The sequence below is a fragment of the Helobdella robusta genome, assembly GCF_000326865.2.
Source record: "Helobdella robusta unplaced genomic scaffold HELROscaffold_1884, whole genome shotgun sequence".
NCBI lineage: Eukaryota > Metazoa > Annelida > Clitellata > Rhynchobdellida > Glossiphoniidae > Helobdella > Helobdella robusta.
Genome location: NW_008704030.1, coordinates 2,042 through 3,024, shown reverse-complemented (window position 1 = coordinate 3,024; position 983 = coordinate 2,042). Strand labels below are relative to the sequence as shown.

At 32.6% G+C, this 983-nt stretch overlaps 1 protein-coding gene across 1 annotated transcript in view; it reads left to right on the top strand.

The window, feature by feature from the left end:
• Positions 1-58: 58 nt before the first annotated feature.
• HELRODRAFT_184670 (hypothetical protein) overlaps positions 59-983 on the top strand; it is a gene marked incomplete at both ends in the record, with an annotated part of 2,326 nt that continues 1,401 nt past the window's right edge. Inside the window, one exon of the mRNA XM_009016602.1 lies at positions 59-964. Within this exon, the coding sequence (XP_009014850.1) occupies positions 59-964 (906 nt within the window). The remainder of the gene's footprint in view (positions 965-983) is intronic.

Below are 983 nucleotides of genomic sequence, written 5' to 3'. Positions count from 1 at the left end.
CAAAAAAGTCAGCTGATGTAAGCTAAAAAATAATGATGTGCAATGCAATTTTCAGGCAATGGGAACAAGTGTGTCAAAAAAGTTTAATCTTTGGCGTCATGTGAAACGTAATCATCCTAAAATCTATGATGAGTTAGTAAAACAAAAAGATGAAAACGATAAAGCTGCCTCAGATAAAAAACGTGGTAATGAAAATGATGCCACGCCATCTAAAAAAAAAATAAAAACTGTACAAGAAAACATGAGCACATATTTTACATCATCAAAAGTTACAATCACTATGGATGCAAGTACTTTTCAAGAAGGACTTGTTGAGATGATTTGTTTGAGTATGGTTCCATTTACTTCATTTACATTAAAAAACAAAGGATTTCAAAAAATTGTTGGTGAAATGGCAAAAAAACTCGGTGTATCAATGGGGCATGATGCAGTTCGACATTTGGTAATAACCACAGCAGATTCTTCTCGCATGAAACTGAGGCAAACTTTGAGGGAACAGTTATGTTATTTGAAGCTAGATGCAGCAACTCGTGGTAATAAAAACTATCTTGCCATTAATTTACAATTTTATAATGAAACAAGTAATAAGTCTGAAATAAAAACCCTAGATATAGTTGACACTGAAGGAAATCATAACTCTTTGTATGTAAAAAATCAAATTAAAGAAACCTTAAAAAAATTTGATATTGAAGAAAAACAAATACTTAGTATTTGTGTAGATAATGCAGCAAACATGACATCTGCTGTAAATAAACTTGGAATTCGTGAAAGCATCACTCAAGGTGAAGGTAATGAAGAACCTGAGGATATTGATGAGAACAGTGCAAACATTTTGCAACAGTGGGTCAATGATCCTTCTGAAATATTACCACAGTGGGTTAATGAAGACACAAACATTCAATTAATGAGGTGTGGGATTCATACTCTTCAACTGGCCATTTGGGATGGATTAAAAAATGAACGAGTAACAAAAATTCTAGGAA